The sequence below is a fragment of the Bison bison genome, unplaced genomic scaffold (assembly GCF_000754665.1).
Source record: "Bison bison bison isolate TAMUID 2011002044 unplaced genomic scaffold, Bison_UMD1.0 scf7180017864491, whole genome shotgun sequence".
Taxonomy (NCBI): domain Eukaryota; kingdom Metazoa; phylum Chordata; class Mammalia; order Artiodactyla; family Bovidae; genus Bison; species Bison bison.
In genome coordinates, this window is record NW_011495050.1 from 22,417,260 (window position 1) to 22,435,061 (window position 17,802).

The 17,802-nt window shown below is 37.7% G+C and overlaps 1 protein-coding gene across 7 annotated transcripts in view; it reads right to left on the reverse strand.

Moving 5' to 3' along the window:
• VPS13B (vacuolar protein sorting 13 homolog B (yeast)) overlaps window positions 1-17,802 on the reverse strand; it is an 805,833-nt gene that overhangs the window by 293,645 nt on the left and 494,386 nt on the right. For all 7 annotated transcript variants that reach the window (XM_010863525.1, XM_010863528.1, XM_010863522.1 and 4 more), the window contains exon 32: window positions 3,098-3,224. In XM_010863525.1, coding sequence (XP_010861827.1) covers window positions 3,098-3,224 — 127 coding nt within the window. The remainder of the gene's footprint in view (window positions 1-3,097; window positions 3,225-17,802) is intronic.

The following is a 17,802-nucleotide window of genomic DNA, read 5'->3' on the forward strand; positions in this document are numbered from 1 at the left end:
TCGGAAATGATCCTCCCCCTCTTTTTTTTAGTTAAATAAACTTTCTCTCCAAAAGTTTCCAGATTTTATTCATTATAGTTAGAATTCTTATTTTATTCCTTAAGTAATGATGAAAGCAATACACTTGTGTATTTTAAACAAATTGTGTTACTAAGTAACTGAAAGATATTAGTAGACTTACTTAATTTTTATACAATTTTTGTGGATATAAAGATATCCTGTCTAACCTAACTTTCCCTAGTAGGCTCAGTCATGTCTGACTCTTTGCAACCCTATGGACTTTGGAGCCTGCTAGGCTCCTACTCCATGGGATTTTCCCATCAAGAATACTGGAGTGGGTTATGTTCCCTTCTCCAGGAGATCTTCCAGACCCAGGGATCGAACCAGCATCTCTTGTGTCTCCTGAATTGCAGGAGGACTCTCTAACTCTGAGCCACTGGCTTTCCTTATTAGGGTTATTACAAAGATCAAATAAGATAACACAAAATACTGTTCTTTAAAGACTCAGAGAAGGATGTAAACTTTTGTCTCCTTAAAATAATAATACATTTAATTTGTACATATTTCCGAAGTTTTCATAACAACCGCTTATAACTCTATGAATGATCAAAAATTTATAGTTATCAGCATAACAAATTATGTTATAAATTAACATAACATAAAAAACATAACATTAAACATAAAGGATCCCACTATTATTACATTTCTATTCTAGGCACAGAGGCAAAATACAGCACAGTGATTAGACTTCAATTCTGGATCCGTTAGTAACTGGTTAGTAATGTTGGTCAAATTACTTAATTTCTTTTGATCTCAGTTTCCTCATCTATAAAATATGTATACTCATAATGCTGAGAAGAGTAAATAAGGTAATTCGTGTAGAGCTCTCCTTGTAAGGTAATCCATGTTGCCGGGAGCCAGCGTGAGGAACTCCGCCGTGGCAAAGGTCATGAGGAAGGAGGCTCCGCATACGCAAAGGCATCAAGCCTCAGGAGTCCCCCTGGAAATTCTCGAGCATCTACCCCCAAAACCAGAGTCTGCCTACTTTACTGCTTTGTGCTCTCACCTACACCTCTGACTTTATGGAGGGCTGTCCTGGGCGTGCCAAGAGTGTTTTAGTTCACAACTGTGAGAGGCATGAGATGTTCTAAACTATCTGAATACAGATTCCTTTGAGGAGTTAAAAGATTGATTAGAAATTGTATTGGTGAAGGGTTTTTCACTTGTTGGGCCAATGTTTGCTGCTAAGTTTCCATATCCCTTACCTGCTATGTCCCTGGCAGTGTATTGATTAATATAATTGGTGTAAGTAGTAGCTTTAATGTTTATAACCTTGGACCCTTGAGTTAATTCTTTTCTTGTTATAGCCCACTACACCTTTGCCCTATAGGAATGCAACTTTATCTAATGCTTTTGGAGGGTGGCGCCTGACTTTTCACCTTTAGAGAAAAATTAGTTTCTTAAAATGTTAACAGGCCTCTTGGCCAGAAGATGATGCAAATCACCTAAACTTTTGCATATGATAAGTTTGCAGGAAGAAAGCCTGGCTTACTGCATGACTCTATCCCTTCCCCCATTATCCTCTATGCATAACTTAAGGTATAAAAACTACTTTGGAAAATAAAGTGCGGGCCTTGTTCACCGAAGCTTGGTCTCCCCATGTCGTTCTTTCTCTCACCTTCTGGCTGAATTATTCAGCCTCTTTTCTGCACTAAATTTTCTCACTGAGCTATCCTTATTCTATTACTCTTTATATCCTTAATTAACATTTAATTAAGCAATTGTTTCCTGATCCTCGCCAACGCCGTCCCCACTTCAAATTCCCTGGATCCACTGGGGCTGGACCCCAGCACCATGTGAGAATGCTAAGTAATCTGTCAGTATTATTGCTACTTTTATTAGAAAGAGGTTGTGCAGATCAAGAGTATATGGCTGGGAACCAGACCAGTTGGGTGCATACCATGTTCTGCTTCTACTTGTGAAAATTTAGACAGGTTAACTCTCCATGCTTTAGTTTCCTCATCTACAAAATGAGGACAGTAAGAGATGCTAATGCTGCTGCTGCTAAGTCGCTTCAGTCGTGTCCGACTCTGTGCGACCCCATAGACGGCAGCCCACCAGGCTTCCCCGTCCCTGGGATTCTCCAGGCAAGAACACTGGTGTGGGCTGCCATTTCCTTCTCCAATGCATGAAAGTGAAAAGTGAAAGTGAAGTCGCTCAGTCGTGTCCGACTCTTAGCGACCCCATGGACTGCAGCCTACCAGGCTCCCCCATTCATGGGATTTTCCAGGCAAGAGTACTGGAGTGGGGTGCCATTGCCTTCTCCAAGAGATGCTAATAGGATTTCTAATAAATGAGTTATTACATGAAAAAAGAAAATAACAGTTAAAGTTGCTCAGTCATGTCCAGACTCTTTGCGACACCTGGACTATAGGCCTCCAGGATCCTCTATCCATGGAATTCTCCAGGCAGGAATACTGGAGTGGGTAGCCACTTCCTTCTCCAGGGGATCTTCCTGACTCAGGGATAGGACCCTGGTCTCCAGCATTGTAGGCAGACTCCTTACCGTCTAAGCCAACAGGGAAGCCCAAATATTACATGAAAGCAATACATAAACAGTACTATAAAATGAAAGTTGCTCAGTCATGTCTGACTCTTTTTGATCCCATGGACTATACAGTCCATGGAATTCTCTAGGCCAGGATACTGGAGTGGGTAGCCTTTCCCATCTCCAGGGGATCTTCCCAACCCAGGGAATGAACCCAGGTCTCCTGTATTGCAGGCTGATTCTTTACCAGCTGAGCCATAAGAGAAGTCCAAGAATACTGGTGTGGGTAGCCTATCCCTTCTCCAGGGGATCTTCCCGACCCAGGAATCTAATTGGGGTCTCCTGCATTGTAGATGGATGCTTTATCAACTGAGTTATCAGGGAAGCCCTAAACAGTACAAAAAGTGCTCAATAATTATTAGATAAAATAATAACATTAATAATAAGCTAATCTGATATCCTGTGCACGGAAACTATGAAAACTCTAAACACACAAAGAAAAGATGCTCCAATATTCAGACTAAAAAAAAACCTAAATTAAGTTCTAACCTCAGTGTGCATATTTTCCGGAGAAATTATTTTGGTGAAAATGATGGCAGGTGCTCCAGTTATTCGTACAGAAAAATCTGTTAAAATGGGAGTCAAAATTGCTCTTCTTTCTTGATGCCGCCGTATGCTAAAAGATAAAGTAAAAAATAATTAGCCATTTCATTTTTAAGGATAATTTTCATTACATTTGTACAAGTTTCTGTACTACAAACATGTATGCCAAAATTTCATTATGTTGAGTGTGTCTATTTGTGTATTTTATAGTCATAGTTTTGTAAAGTCAATTCCTAACTTCAGAGGCATAAAAGGAAAAAAAAAGTAATCAAAAAATTCAGATGTAATCAGTCAATTTCCATTAGTACTATCCTGCGCATGTGCATACTAAGTCACTTCAGTTGTGTCCAGCTCTTTGCAACCCTATGGACTGTAGCCTGCCAGGCTCTCTGTCCATGGGACTATGCAGGCAAGCATACTGGAGTGGGTGCCATGCCCTCCTCTAGGAGATCTTCCCGACACAGGGACCGCACCTGTGTCTCTTACGTCTCCTGCACTGGTAGGCAGGAAACCCAGTAGTATTCTAGGATCTTTCAATAAATTGCTTTTTCTACTTTTAATTCCTTTGGTTTCTACAAATAGTTTAGTATCTCTTTTGTTAAAAAAAATACTCTTATTCTTTTGTGATCATTTTTAATTTCCTAGTTTTAATATTTCTGGCATTCTATTTGACAGCTGCCTCCTTTTCAGTTTCTTTAGTTTCACAAGCATGTTCATTTAACCTTTGACTTTTCTTTTTTAAACTCTAAGAACCATCTGAGTTCATAGATTATAACTTTCTGTGTGTGTGCGTGTGTGCTCAGATGTGTCCAACTCTTTGCAACCCCACAGACTGCAGCTCACCAGGCTCCTCTGTTCATGGAATTTTCCAGACAAGAACACTGGAGTGGGTTGCCATTTCCTACTTTAGAGGATCTTCCTGACTCAGGGATCGAACACACCTCCTGTGTCTCCTGCACTGGCAGGCAGATTCTTTCTCACTGCACCACCTGGGAAGCCCTATGAATGCCTTTACAGTTTGTGAAATGCTTTTTGTGACTTTGGTCCTGAATTCTTCGTCACAGCAATCCTGTACATGAAGTAAGGACCACTATTAGCTCCACATCACCTATTGGAACAAAGGTTCCACAGTTATAGGTCTGCAGGGCAAATTTATACCAGAGCAGCATTTGACCTCTATCTTAATTTTTCTTTATACATTCTTATCTTGTGAACAGTTATCTAGCACACTATTTCTATACTACATTAAAAATTGCTAATTGCTAATAATTTTAAATATTATTGAGAAATCAAAACTTGTGCTAGTACAGATTTTCAAGTTTATTGCAGTTTTTTCAAGTTATTTATTCATATTCTTAGTTATCATTTTATGAGATAAAACAGTTCCATGTTTTACTAGCAAGTCACACCTCAAAAGTTACTGGAACCATTAATTTTATATTCTTTATAAGTATGCCCCTATTAGTCTCTGCTGCTGCTGCTGCCGCTAAGGTGCTTCAGTCATGTCTGACTCTGTGAGACCCCATAGATGGCAGCCCACCAGGCTCCGCCGTCCCTGGGATTCTCCAGGCAAGAACACTGGAGTGGGTTGCCATTTCCTTCTCCAATGCATGAAAGTGAAAAGTGAAAGGGAAGTCGCTCTGTCGTGTCCAACTCCTAGCAAGCCACCCCATGGACTGCAGCCTACCAGGCTCCTCCGTCCATGGGATTTTCCAGGCCAAAAGTACTGGAGTGGGGTGCCACTGCCTTCTCTGCTATTAGTCTCTATTATTATAAAATAATCAAGGTGAGATCAGAGAATTGGCATAAGTTATCTCATGAAAAAGCACAGATAAAACTCAAGTCTGTCTACATCTTTTTCTACCAGAGTAGTCTAGAGAGTACTTGCATCTTTTGTTGAACTGGGCAATGGGCAGAGCTTTATTTGCTCTTTGCCAAAAAAGCAAATCAGATTATCTGGTTCTGTGACACATAAGTACTGGATTTCAAGAAAGTCAATTTTAAAGAATTAAGAGATCTGGTGAATAGAGGGTAGCAGGAAGAAGTATTAAAATCTGAATACAGAGGAAGAGTTGAGATCCTAAGAGACACCACAATTATAGCTTAATAGCTCAAATTCCATAAAATGACCAATGTGAGAAACATGTAACATCTGATGTGCTCTCATAGGGGAATGTTAAAATATATGATATATTAAAAATACCTTAAAATGGAAAAGGTGGCAGGGAACCAAATGAAAGCAAACTTTAACTGAAGCACTGATGGGGGAGTGCTTCTACATATTCTAATTATTTCCCATTGTGTGAATTAAATCAGTAACACAACATATGAAAGACCTATGACGTTAGAAAGTTTAAAAAAATTTAATAAGTCAATGGTCATAAAACTAGAACTTTACTGGTATATAGAGTGCTAACTTTTCTTTTGTATTATCTCTGGTAAATATCTGAGTTAAGGATACATATTTTTTAAATCATAAAACTTTTTTTATAGATTCAAATATTTTCAAGGATAAATTCAAAAGAAGGAAAAAAATACACACTGCAGAAATAACTGCAACAAGAATTATATTATGCTAATACTTTACTAGACAATAGTCTAGGGTTTAAAATAACAAGAGGGAAGTAAAACTCAAAGTATTAACTGACATCATTAATGACTTTAGGGTCTTAGCTACTCTCAGTAAGCCAAGGGAATAGATCCCCCCCCAACAACCCGCACCTCAGAAATAGATTTTTAATGGTCATATGGAGACAACAGGCTAATCCTTACATCCCTGACAGGCAAGGATTTTGAGATGAGAGGTCAACTTAGATCTGGGGCCCCTAAAAGGCCAGAAAAACAACTTCCAATCAGAAATAGAAAAGAACAAGGAAGTCTGCCTGTTTTGGAAAGAGAACTTACTGAAAAAACAGAGATCTTTCTCTTTTTTCAACTTAAAAATAAAAATAATTAGAAAATGAAAAATAATGGGAAATATCCCATGTGTGTTTGGAAGCTGTAATTTATATTATGTGTGTTGGTCCAGGAATACCAATATTAAGTTATTTATATAAAAGTGGCATCAGACCTTTGATAACCCCAGGGCATCAGTCAGAAATAGATACAAGTCTCTTTGGAAAACATGCTTTCAAACTGACAAAAAGGATTCTAAGGAACAAAGACCACTGAAGATAAACTCCTAAATACAGATTTCATATATACTTCAAAATCATTTTTTTATTAGCAAGAAGAGAATTCAATCCCATTATCAAATTCATGATCAAGAACTTCTGATAATGGAATTTCCACATGTTGACAATATAATAAATTTCTTTAAAATCATTAATGACATATAGGATGGAATGAACCACATGAGGGAAAAAAACCAAAGTATTAATACCATAAAAGAAGGCAAAGCAGATTTGAAAAACAACCAAATAGAACATTCAGAAATAAAAATATAGTTACTAAAATTAAATATATAATAGATGGATAAATAGAATTTTAGATATAACTTTACAAATTAGTAAACTAGAAATACTACCAAAGATAGACAGACCAGAAAATACTTAAGACTTGTGGCAATCAACAGAGATAATCCATTTCAGTAGATATTCCTGAATATGAAAAACAGTACTATTCACACACATTTTTATAAACAATAAATATATATAACATACTTTTGGAGAAATTATTCATTATAATTTGATTCACTGTACCTATTTATACAGATTCCTCTCATTTTTAGAGAGTCACAAGGATAAATCATTTGACTAGTTAAGAGTTGCTGGAGAAAGCAATGGGAACCCACTCCAGTACTCTTGCCTGGAGAATCCCATGGACAGAGGAGCCTGGTAGGCTGCAGTTCATGGGGTCGCTAAGAGTCCGACATAACTGAGCGACTTCACTTTCACTTTTCACTTTTATGCATTGGAGAAGGAAATGGCAACCCACTCCAGTGTCTTGCCTGGAGAATCCCAGGGACAGGGGAGCCTGGTGGGCTGCTGTCTCTGGGGTCGCACAGAGTCGGACACGACTGAAGTGACTTAGCAGCAGCAGCAGCGGTTAAGAATTGAAGTCCATTTTAGTGTGTGTGGTGTTTTTTTTTTTCCTTCCAGAGTAACATTTTCTGTTGAATTTCTAATGCAATTAAAATAAAATTATATGGTATATTACTATGATGATTATATTCAACTTAAATATTTTCTGACTTTTTGAGTACCTATTGCCTGTTAGTAACTATGCTTGTGTGTGTGTTCAGTTGCTCAGTTGTGTCCAACTCTTGGCAACCCCATGGACTGCAACCTGCTAGGCTCCTCTGTCCATGGAATTTTCCAGGCAAAAATACTGGAGTGGGTTTCCATTTCCTACTCTAGGGGATCTTCCTGATCCAGGAATCAAACCCACATCTCTTCTATCTCCTGTACTGGCAGATGGATTCTTTACCACTGTGCCACGTGGGAAACCCTATGACGGCCTTTACAGTTTGTGAAATGTCTTTTGTGATGTAGATACTGAATTCTTTACAGCAACCCTGTACGTGAAGTAAGAACCATGCTGCTGCTGCTGCTGCTAAGTCGCTTCAGTCCTGTCTGACTCTGTGCAACCCCATAGTCGGAAGCCCACCAGGCTCCCCTGTCCCTGGGATTCTCCAGGCAGAATACTAGAGTGGGTCGCCATTTCCTTCTCCAATGTGTTAAAGTGAAAAGTGAAAGGGAAGTCGCTCAGTTGTGTCCGACTCTTAGTGATCCCATGGACTGCAGCCTACCAGGCTCCGCCGTTCAGTTTTCCAGGCAAGAGGACTGGAGTGGGGTGCCATCACCTTCTCCATTATTAGCCCCAAATCACCTATGAGGAGATGAGTTTCAGGGACTGGGCTAAGGCCACTCAGTTGGAACAAAGGTTCCACAACTGGACCTGCAGGGCAAGTTGATACCAGTAACTACAGAAGAGTCAGGCTGAACAAGACAGATCTATGTCCTTTAATCTCTGTGCCACCTTTTCAAGTTGCCAAGGATATCTTCAGGTAGGAAATATCTGCTGGCTGTTGGGAAATACAAACCAGCTGCTTCTTCCTGCTGCACCAGGATCCCTTTTCCCTTCACACTCAGTTCCCAGGTACTTTAAGCAGCAGGAGAAAACATTCTCTCACATAAAGTCATGAAAAAGTTACAGGATTATTATAAAATCACACAAATCAAGAAGATTTAGGTGATCCCAGGCATTAACCTATAAACTATGGGAATCAGACTAACTTCTAGCCTATAAATTTGCTTAGGCATTAGCTTGATATCCTCACAAATAAAGACATAAGTGATGGTTTTCAAGGTGAAGAGCAAAATCAAAGAAAATGCTTTCCTTCCACATTCCTGTTTATAATTTCTCAGGAACAATTTTGGAAAAAATCTGTTTGATCAATCATAAATCAAAATAGGCAAAGACTCCTATGAACATGTGGGTAATCACTTTTAAAAAATAAAAATGTAAGAGATCAAAATACAGACAGAACAGTCATGATCTCTCAGAATTAAGCCAATTATTTATGCTTCAGGTACTTTAACATCAACACAAAGCTATACTTCCACACAGTCAATGCTACTAATCTTGTGAATCATAGAACTGAGTTTAAGAATGTGTCAAATTCAAATTCAGCCTGCTAAGAATTTTTTAAAAATCCAATGTGTGGGGGAAATAGTCCAAAGGGCAATATATGTAATTTGATATATGTTTATCAAAATACTCAAACAAATAAATGTGTTCTATTTCCTCACAATAAAGTCAGAAAGATAAATTACTCAAGGAAATAAAACACAGACAGTGAGAGGGCCAAATAAAAGTACTTGGTATAAACGATTTATTTTTTTTAATTGCAGCTTTCAAGTCTGTTCAAATTATATCTTTAAGTATTATAAACAAGAAAATCAGACTCACTTGGAGGATTTAGGCTTACTGACATTTTCAGGAAATTATAAGATAAACTTTCTATACCATCCCCCTACCCTCACTGCACCCCGACTCCAGACACCCTCAAAGTTCTGATCATCATGTACAACAGCACTGGTGATTTTAATGTGTAACCTGCACATCAGTATGGGCTATTTTAGTTCTTAGCACTTCTTTTTCTCAGATTATAAAATAAGCCCAGATGTAGTAACAATGGTTGCTAAAAGAAAAAGAAAAAAAAGCCATTTAATAACAATGAACTTTAGCATAAGTGTAAGGGGTCAGAGAATTGAGTACAAGAAAAGTAGTTGGCTAAGAGGAAGCAAACCAGGGTTCCACACTTAGCTGTATTTTAAGTGACATTGGACAAGTGAAGAATCTCCTCAAACTTAGTTTTCTGTAGTGCTTTTGTTCTATAGTGTGCTAAGAATAGTTCAGAGTTTAGAAAGAAGTTTGCATGAGAGTTGGAATGTGGAAGAGAAATAGATAATGGACAATATTCTCTGAAAGTTACACTGTTTTAAATAGTAGAGAAAACGTGATGCAAAAGTGCCAAGAGATTTCAGCCTGCCCTCACTCTTTCCACCTTCAAGATGTTTTCCTGCCTTCTGGCTCTGCTGGGCAATAGCAACTGTAGGCTGAACTCCAGAAGCACGAGTAACAGCCTCCCACAGCCCTGTCTACCAGCCTTCAGTGGTCCCTGTAGCCACTAGACAAAGCTAGCTTCCCAGGCTTCCTGGAGTGCAACAAATTTGTTATCCAGGATACCCAGCTTCTTCTACAAATGGATAAGTTATTATTCCTAAAATAAATCCCCTCTGTTATAACACTTACAGTTATTGTTCTGACCTGATTGAACCCTGATATATTCTGTCAACTAAAAAATTAAGGTTTTAAGAACAAAATATCTACAAATTTTAAAATCTGATGATTCTTTATGCTTAACTTCCCTGCTTCTTTCTCCTGATCATACACACAGAAACACATTATGATTAAAAACAAAATGTGAGTAACATGTCAGGAGGAATTCCGAGTCAGGTGGAATAATGCATTATAAAGACTGTCATTTAATCATGGGTCGGGGGAGTAAATTAGTCTTTACTGTGTATCTTTTGAATTCTACTGGTAATACTTATTGAAAAACAAAAAATGTAATGACATTAAAGCTCTGTATTATATTTGTCAAGATTAATCAGCAGAACTAAACAATATCAGATATATCTTGTCTTTATTTGAATAAGTATCTCTCAGAAACACTTACATTCAGTCACCTGATTTGCTAGCTCTAGTTAATCATCTTGTAATTCAATTTCTCAGTTCATTCAAATCTTCACTAACTTCCTATTATGTGCCAAGCATGATACTCTGTTATTGGTATTTAGAAGTGAGAAAAACAGGGCAGGTTTTTAAACTGGAGTATCTTTCTTAGCTCAAACTGCTCCCTTCCTTCTCCTGTCATTCATGCTTTGCGGAAAAAAATTCATCATAAACATAGTGAAACCTTCCCTGAAAACCCACACATAGAGTTTCTTTCTTTTAATTTTCTATTTGTACCTACATCAATTTTAGAGTAATTTATCATTGTATTTATGTGTTATGTCACATCTATCTGCCTAAGATGTCTTATGTGCATGAAATGTGTTTATCTAAATTTTTATGTGCCTTAGTTTAATCCTAAGTATCCTTTATTTATGTCTATCAGAATGGTTTCCACACTGTACTTGAATATTTAATTAACCAGTCTGTCTTTTTGATTGGGAGATGAGCTCTGTAAGGGATGGGCACATATCATAAGTTATTTTACTTTGTATCTTTAGTGTAAGAGATATTCCATGGTGTATACTTGATATTAAAATAGTCTTTAATTTCTGACAAAGGTGCAAAGACCATTCACTGGGGAAAGAACAATCTCCTCAACAAATGGTGCCGGAACAACTGGATATCCAATATGCAAATGAATAACTCTACTCTATACTCTATTAAAAAAAAAAGCATTAAAATAACTGAATAACCGAATTATAAGCATTAAACCCATAAAACTCCTAGTATACTATAGGCATAAATCTTCATAACCTGGCTCAGATCAAGAAGGCAGAACAGAAGGATGTAGAGCTCACCTCTTCTCACAAATACATCAACAATACTTCTACATGTGAAACAACTATCACAGAATACCTACTGAATGCTGGCAAAAGATCTCATAAAAGCAAAGCTGCAAGAAACATCACTATGTAACCAGGAAGCACAAAGGAAAAATAAAGGAATCAGGACAGGACGTGCATTCCTGGAAGGGAGCTGTGGAAGAGGAAATTTCTGATCACCATGAGAACCTCCTGCATTGCCTAGGAATCAGCTAGGACAGAAAGGCAGCCTGAGAGGCTCAGAGGAGACAGTGTAGCAGCCAGAATGCCACAGGTACAACAGAAAGAGACCAGCACAGATGGTCGTGGCTACCTTGTTCCGCTCCTAAGCCTCAGATGTGTGCTGGCTGGTGTGTGTGGGGACTAGGGTGCTAAAACTGTAGCTTCAGAAGACAGACTGGAGAAAAGACTGGGGTTGGCTGGACAGACACAGCCTGAGGGGCTGGAGTGTGGTCGAAGGTGCAACATTCTACGTCTGTCATTGCTAAGCTAAGCTAAGCTAAGTAAAGCTAAGTCACTTCAGTCGTATCTGGCTCTGTGCAACCCCATAGACGGCAGCCCACCAGGCTCCCCCGTCCCTGGGATTCTCCAGGCAAGAACACTGGAGTGGGCTGCCATTACCCTCTCCAATGCATGAAAGTGAAAAGTGAAAGTGAAGTCGCTCAGTCGTATCCGACCCTCAGAGACCCCATGGACTGCAGCCCACCAGGCTCCTCCGTCCATGGGATTTTCCCATGCTGATTCCCAGGGGCTGCATTATTTCAGGGGATTTACTCCATTGGTGGCTTTGAGACTGCAATGCCTGCACTACACCCAAGGGGATTAATAGCACTCTAGAGGCTGGGGATCAAACCCAATCTACGAGCAATGAATAGCAAACTAAATGACACAGAAAAATGATTAAGTTATCTAGAAGAGACAGAATAATGCAAATCACTCAATCAGAAATGCAGACAGAACGACAAGGCAAGAAAAAATGCCAGTTCAAGTATAATAGGGGTTCCAAAAAGAGAAGGGAGAGAAGGGGATCAAGCATGTATTTGAAAAAATTATCGGTGAAAAATTCCCAAACCTGGGGAAGTAAACAGATATTCAGGTAAAGGAAGCACAGAGGGTCCCAAATAAGGGAACCTGAATAGATCCACACCATGACATATCATATTTAAAATGGCAGAAGTTATACAGAGAATTCTAAATGCAATAAGAGAAAAAAGAAGAGTTAGTTCCAAGGGAACCTCCATAAGACTATCAGCTAATTTCCTACAGAAATGTTGCAGGCTGGGAGGGAGTCATAAGATGTATTCAAACTTCTGAAAGGAAGGAACTTACAACCAAGAATACTTCACCCAGCAAAATTATCATTTAGAATAGAAGGAGAAAGAATTTCTCAGACAGGCAAAAGCTAAAAGACTAGATCAATATTAAACCTATCCTAAAAGAAATATTGAAAGGTTTTCTCTAAATACAAAAGAAACAATAATCTATAGGACAGAGAGAATCACAATTAGAAAGTAAATCACTTAAATAAGCCAATACACAGATTTGAAAAACAAAACAAAACAAACTTGAGCAAGTGACAACTACAATGAACAGCAAAAGGGTAAACATGAAGATGTAAAAGATGATACCAAAGTCATAAAATGTGGGAGAAGCGAGTAGAAAAATGTAGATTTTTTTTCAGAATGTGTTTGAGTCTATGAGTATCAGTCTAAAGCAAACTATATACTATAAAATTACAGCAATAGTTTAACATATCTGAAAAACGGGAAATCATAAATCAAAAACATACGATTGATTCACAAAAACCAAAAGGAAGAGAACGTAAGTATAGTTCAAAAGAAAATCATCAAACTGCAAAAGGAAAAACAAAAAGAAAGGAACAAAGAAGAAATACAAAATCAGCTAGAAAACAAGGTTAAACATGCCATAAATACATATCTATCAATAATTACCTCAAATGTCAATGGATTAAATGCTTCAATCAAAATACACAGAGTGCCAGACTGGATAATGAAACAAGAGCCTGCGACATATGCCACCTAAAAGAGACCCAATTAAAGGTGAAAGACACACACAGAGTGCTCAAAGTGCTGAGATAGAAGAAGACGGTTCATGAAAGTGGAAATCACAAGAAAGCAAGGGTAGCTATACTCATATCAGACCAAACAGACTTTAAAAATAAAATTAAATTAAAAAAACAAAACAAACAAACAAAAAAATACAATGTAAATACTATGCAAATATTTGCTAAAAATAAAAAAATAAAACAAAGGCCATAGAGAAAGATAAAAAAGGACAGCACACAATGATAAAAGAATCGATACAAGAAGTAGATACATACTTGTAACATACACACACCCAATAAAGGAGCACCTAAATACATAAAACAAGTATTAATAGACATAAAAAAGAAATTAAGAATACAGTAATAGGAGAATTTAATATCCCACTGACATTAATGGACAGATCTTCCAGACACAAAAATCAATAAGGCAACAGAGGTTATAAATGACAAAACAGAACAGATAAACTTAAGTGATATTTTCAGGAAATTACATCCAAAAAACCTCAGAATATGCATTATTTTCAAGTGCACATGAAACATTCTGTAGGATGGATCACTTAGCAGGACACAAATTATAGGGCACAGAAAACTATTTCAAGTATCTTTTCTGTCCACATGGGTGTCAAACTAGAAATCAACGAGGGAAAGAGAAACAAGAAAGAAATGACAACAAGGAGACTAAACAACACACCACTAAAAAACTAATGGTCAATGATGAAAAGAAAAAGGAAATTTTTAAAAATACCTTGAGACAAATGACATTGAAAAAACAACCATTCAAAATCTATGCTTTCTTGCTTGCTAAGTTGCTTCAGTTGTGTCCAACTCTGTGCAACCCTATGAACCATAGCAAGCCAGGCTCCTCTGTCCATGGGATTCTCAGGCAAGAATACTAGAGTGGAGTGCCATACCCTCCTATAAGGGATCTTCCCAACCCAAGGATCAAACCCACATCTCTTCTGCCTCGTGCATTGGCAGGCAGGTTCTTTACCAATAATGCCACCTGGGAGGCCCATCAAAATCTATGGGATGCAGCAAAAACAGTTCTAAAAGGAAAGCTCATGTGTGCCTTCTTCAAAAACAAGTACATCTCAAATAAATATCCTAACCTATCACCTAAAACAATTTAAAAAAGGACAAACAAAAGCTAAAGTCAGCACAAGGGCGGAAATAATAAATATCAGGGAGGAAATAAATATAATGGAGATTTTAAAAAACAGAAAAAAAAAATATGAATGAAACCAAAAGCTGGTTCTTTGAAAGCATAAAAAAAATTAACAGAGTCCTGGCCAGACTCATCAAGAAGAGAAGACCCAAATAAACAAAGTAAGAAATGAAAGAGGAAAGATAATAACCTATACCACAGAAATACAAAAAACCCTAAGAGCATACTATGAACAATTTAGAAGCCAGTAAGTTGGACAACCTAGGAGAAATGCAACAGGTTTGTAGATACACACAGCCCACCAAACCTGAATCACATAAGAAATAGATAATTGGAACAGACTGATCAATAGAAATGAAACAGAATCTGTAATAATACTAGTAATAAAAAACATCCTTGCAAACCAAAGTCCAGGACCAGATGTTTTCACTGAGAAATTCTACCATGTACAAAGAAGAACTTATGCTAATCCTCAGGTTTTTCCAAAAGACTGAAGAGGAGGAAACACTTCTAAAGTCATTCTGTCAAGCCAACATTACCCTGATACAAAATCCAGAAAAAGACACTACCAAAAAAGAAAATTACAAGCAAGTATCTTTGATGAATATAGATGCAAAAATCCTCAACAAAACATTAGCAAACTGAATGCGACAACATATAAAAAAGATCCTACACCATGATTAGGTTGGATTCATCCCAGGGTCACAAGGATAGTTCATCATATGCAAGTCAATCAATATAAGCAAATAAAGAAAAGATGAAAACCACATGATCATCTTAATAGATTCAGGAACAATATTTGACAAAATCTAACACCCACTCATGATAAAAACGCTTACCAAAGTGGGTACAGAGGGAACATATTTCAACATAATAAAAGCTATTTGTGACAAACCCACATAATAGGGTTAAATCAACATAATGCTCAATGGTGAAAAGCTGAAAATCTTCCCAGTAAAATCTGGAACAAGAGAAGGATGCCCACTGCGACCCCTTGTATTTAACATAGTATTGGAAGTCCTAGCCACAGCAATCAGAGAAGAAAAAGAAATAAAAGTTAGCCAAATTGGAAGGGAAGAGGTAAAACCGTCATTATACACAGATGACATAATACTATATAGAGAGAAAACTGTAAAAACTACACAAAAACAGATAGCACGGATAAATTCAGCAAGGTAGAAATATACAAAATAACATATAGAAATTGGATGCATTTCTGAATGGTCACAATGATATATCAGAGAGGGAAAGCAGAAAACAATCTAAGACAGCATTAAAAAACTTAGAAATAAACCTGACCAAGGAGGTGAAAGATTTATACGCTAAGTCCCAGCACTGTTAAACTGATATTGAGGGAAAAGAAAACCCTCCCAAACTTCAGAGAATACTACAAAGCTACAGTAATCAAACCAGTGTGGTGCTGGCACTAAAACCAGAAATACACATCAGCAGAACAGAAGAGAAAGCACAGAAATAAACCCACACATCTATGGCCAATTAATCTTTGACAAAGCAGGCAAGAATACACTACGGAGAAAAGAAAGTCTCTTCAGCAAGAGGTGTTGTAAAAGTTGGACAGACGCATGTAAGTCAATGAGTAGAATACCCCCTGACACCCTACACAAAAATAAACTCAAAATGTCTTAGAGACTTAAATATAAAACATGACACAACAGAACTCCTAGAAGCAAACACAGGCAAAACATTCTCTGACACAGATTGTACTAATGTTTCAATATTTTCGTAGGTCAATCTCCCAAGGCAACAGAAATAAAGGCAAAAATAAAGGACTCAATGGAAGTAAAGGAAAGCATAAACAAAATGAAAAGACAACCTAAAGACTGGGAGAAAATATTTACAAACAATGTAACCAACAAGGGCGTAATTTAAAAAATAACACAAACAGCTCATACAACAAATTAACAGAACAAACAACCTAATCAAATACTGGGCAGAAGACCTAAATAGACATTTCTCCAAATAAGACATACAGATGGACAACAGGCACACGAAAAGACATTCAACACTGCTATTAGAGAACTGCAAATCAAAACTACAATGAGGTACCACTTCACACTTGTCACAATGGGAATCATTAAAAAGTCTATACAAAAAAGAAGCAAAGAATATATTTCTTTTTTCCCACATCTGTTTAGAGAGAAATGAGGTTTTGCATCCTAAATTTAGTACAGAGAATCTCATTTGATAAAATCTTAAGACTTTTCACAACAATCTTCTTATTTTCTTGCGGCACAGGAAAACTTGTATGAAAACTTACATCTATTGCTAACTCATCTATTATTAATAAAGTAAATCTATACTTCAAAGTATGATTTGAACAAAGCCCCTCACAAGACTCTAAGACTTACAAATTATTGCCATGTTCTGTGGGTACAACTTTCAAAAGAAAAGTGAAATTGATTGGTTGTCCTATTAGTTATATGTTGTACTAGGAGTAATGGTGCAATTGGAATCTACTTCTAAATTGTATAAATTCTTGTAAGTTTGTTCTATATGAAAAGAATAAAATAACTGGCACCTCTCCTCTGCCCTCAAAAAAGTCTACACTTAATAAATGCTGAAGTAGGTGTTGAGAAAAGGGAACCTTGCTATATAGTTGGTGGGAATGTAAACTGGTACAGCCACTATGTAAAACAGTATGGAGGTTCCTTAAAAAACTAACAAAACAGTTGCCATATGATTCAGCAATCCCACTCCTAGGCCTGTATCTGGACAAAACTAATTCAGGAAGACACATGCACCCGCCCCCCACCCCATGTTCACAGCAGCACTAGTTACAATACAATCATGAAGCAAACTAAATGTCCATTGACCAGATTGATGGATAAAGAAGATGTCATACATACATACAATGGAAAATCACCTAGCCATTAAAAAATGAAATAATGCCATTTGCTGCAACATGGATGGACCTAGAGATTGCCATACTAAGTGAGGTAACTTCAGATCAGATCAGATCAGATCAGTTGCTCAGCTGTGTCCGACTCTTTGCGACCCCATGAATCGCAGCACACCAGGCCTCCCTGTCCATCACCAACTCCCAGAGTTCACTGAGACTCACGTCCATTGAGTCAGTGATACCATCCAGCCATCTCATCCTCTGCCGTCCCCTTCTCCTCTTGCCCCCAATCCCTTCCAGCATCAGAGTCTTTTCCAATGAGTCAACTCTTCACATGAGGTGGCCAAAGTACTGGACTTTCAGCTTTAGCATCATTCCTTCCAAAGAAATCCCAGGCCTGATCTCCTTCAGAATGGACTGGCTGGATCTCCTTGCAGTCCAAGGGACTCTCAAGAGTCTTCTCCAACACCACAGTTCAAAAGTATCAATTCTTCA